We start from the raw sequence: 1,664 nt of genomic DNA on the forward strand, positions 1-1,664 counted from the left end.
TTAGTATATATTTTTTAACTTTCTAACTAAGAAAATATTTTTTTAATAATATTTTAAATTTATTTTATTTTTTTAAAATATTAAAAAATTTATATAAAAAATTATTTAGATAAAATAAATATAAAATAATGCTACAGTCCCAGCGGAGCCCCCGCTGTAGCATCACTCTTTGGATCTGACTCAGCAATTGGCATCTTAGTTCTCGATTCTCGGCATCTCCGTCAGATCCCCAACTACTACATTCCCATCCAGCGGTTGCTATTTATGTCTCAACTCCCCCGTAAAATCCTTACCAGAGCAGACCTAGCTAAGACCTCCTCGTATTCCTTCTTCTATTCCCCCAAGCACGCCCACAAAACCAAAAACCAAAGTCCCAGAGGACTCTTTTAAGGTTTTCCTTCGACATGAACGTGTTGGAGTCTCCTCTTGAAGCGCTCGCTCTTAACTATCTGAGCCTTGGCTTCCTAACCGCCGTTAATAATCTATGGACGTGGGTCGCCGTCCTAACCGCCGCCTTTAGCTTCTGGAAGATCAGAACCTCTGGCGGTATCATTGCGTCAGCAGTTTGCCTGAGATCCGGCGGCTCTAAACAGTCTCATGGAAATGATCGAAGCCCGACTCGGCCCGCGCCGGTTCCCGAGACATCGGTCGCCAAAGTCTCGGCTGACGTGCCAACAGCTCCAGCTCCGGCCACCGGAATACTGGCCGGAGAAGTTGGACTTGACGAGGTGACCAAGGGCACGAAGTTTGTTGCAGTGTACGGTGAGGATGCTGATCTGAAAGGCAACGCCGAGCAAGCGGGGGAGATTAATGATGAGTACTACCACTGGGAGGAGAGGGGTGGGGATGTGTGCCACGGTATTGGAAAGTGGTGGGAGAGTTGGGAGAGAGAGCTGAGGACGAGAACGGGAGAGAAGGGCTGGTACAGGTATCAGGACTTGAGGGTGCTAAACGGCAACGTCGTTAGATTATGGGAGAATACTACTTCATGTACAAAAGATCTAAGGTACTACAGCTCAAGCTGTATTGCGTGGTAATTGGGTTTAGACTTTTTAGAGGATTAGGCTTTGGTATTCTGTAAGAAAAGTTTTTATGAAATTGTATATACATTATGTACTTGTTGGTGTCCATTGCAAAACCATCATTCAAACCATATTTTATGTAAATTTCGGGGTTGTGCTCTTTTCCATTTTCCTTTTTTTATTTTTTATTTGAAGCTCTCTACTTTTGATCAAAATAGTCTCTGTTTGGTGACAATAGTCACTGTTTCGCCACAATTATTATAAGTCGGCCACAATAGCAGCAACTGCTACTGTAACAAGCTATTTCATCAAGCTATTTCATCATTCATGAAAGAGCTTGAAGTGGAAACATTAAACTGTTAAGACCTTAATTTGCATAGCAAATGTAAAAGGGAAAAAAATATCTTCGATTCAAGATGATGATTCAAGTTTCGATAGTGTATTTTATGCGTTAATCTATAAAATAAATAATAAATAAGCAAACAGAAATAAATAAAAAGATATATTGAAATTTACATGATTCGACATAAAATTCAAAGTCCACAGGTTGTTTAGGGGTAAAATCTGCTATAATTGATGTTTTTACAATCTTTCATGGCCTCACAACATATCACTTAATACAATGGATGAATCTATTCTAGG

General features: G+C 40.4%; 1 protein-coding gene across 1 annotated transcript; it reads left to right on the top strand.

Moving 5' to 3' along the window:
• Window positions 1–215: 215 nt before the first annotated feature.
• Window positions 216–1,252, top strand: LOC108983573. The gene has a single exon (XM_018955251.2). It carries the CDS (start codon window positions 405–407, stop codon window positions 1,035–1,037), a length of 633 nt encoding a protein of 210 aa, XP_018810796.1. The 5' UTR covers window positions 216–404; the 3' UTR covers window positions 1,038–1,252.
• Window positions 1,253–1,664: the final 412 nt, after the last annotated feature.

Source organism: Juglans regia, chromosome 10 (genome assembly GCF_001411555.2).
Source record: "Juglans regia cultivar Chandler chromosome 10, Walnut 2.0, whole genome shotgun sequence".
In the NCBI taxonomy this organism is placed as follows: Eukaryota; Viridiplantae; Streptophyta; class Magnoliopsida; order Fagales; family Juglandaceae; genus Juglans; species Juglans regia.

Coding starts and splice junctions, on each gene's coding strand:
- LOC108983573 (XM_018955251.2), top strand. CDS start 405: ATGAACGTGTTGGAGTCTCCTCTTGAAGCGCTCGCTCTTAACTATCTG.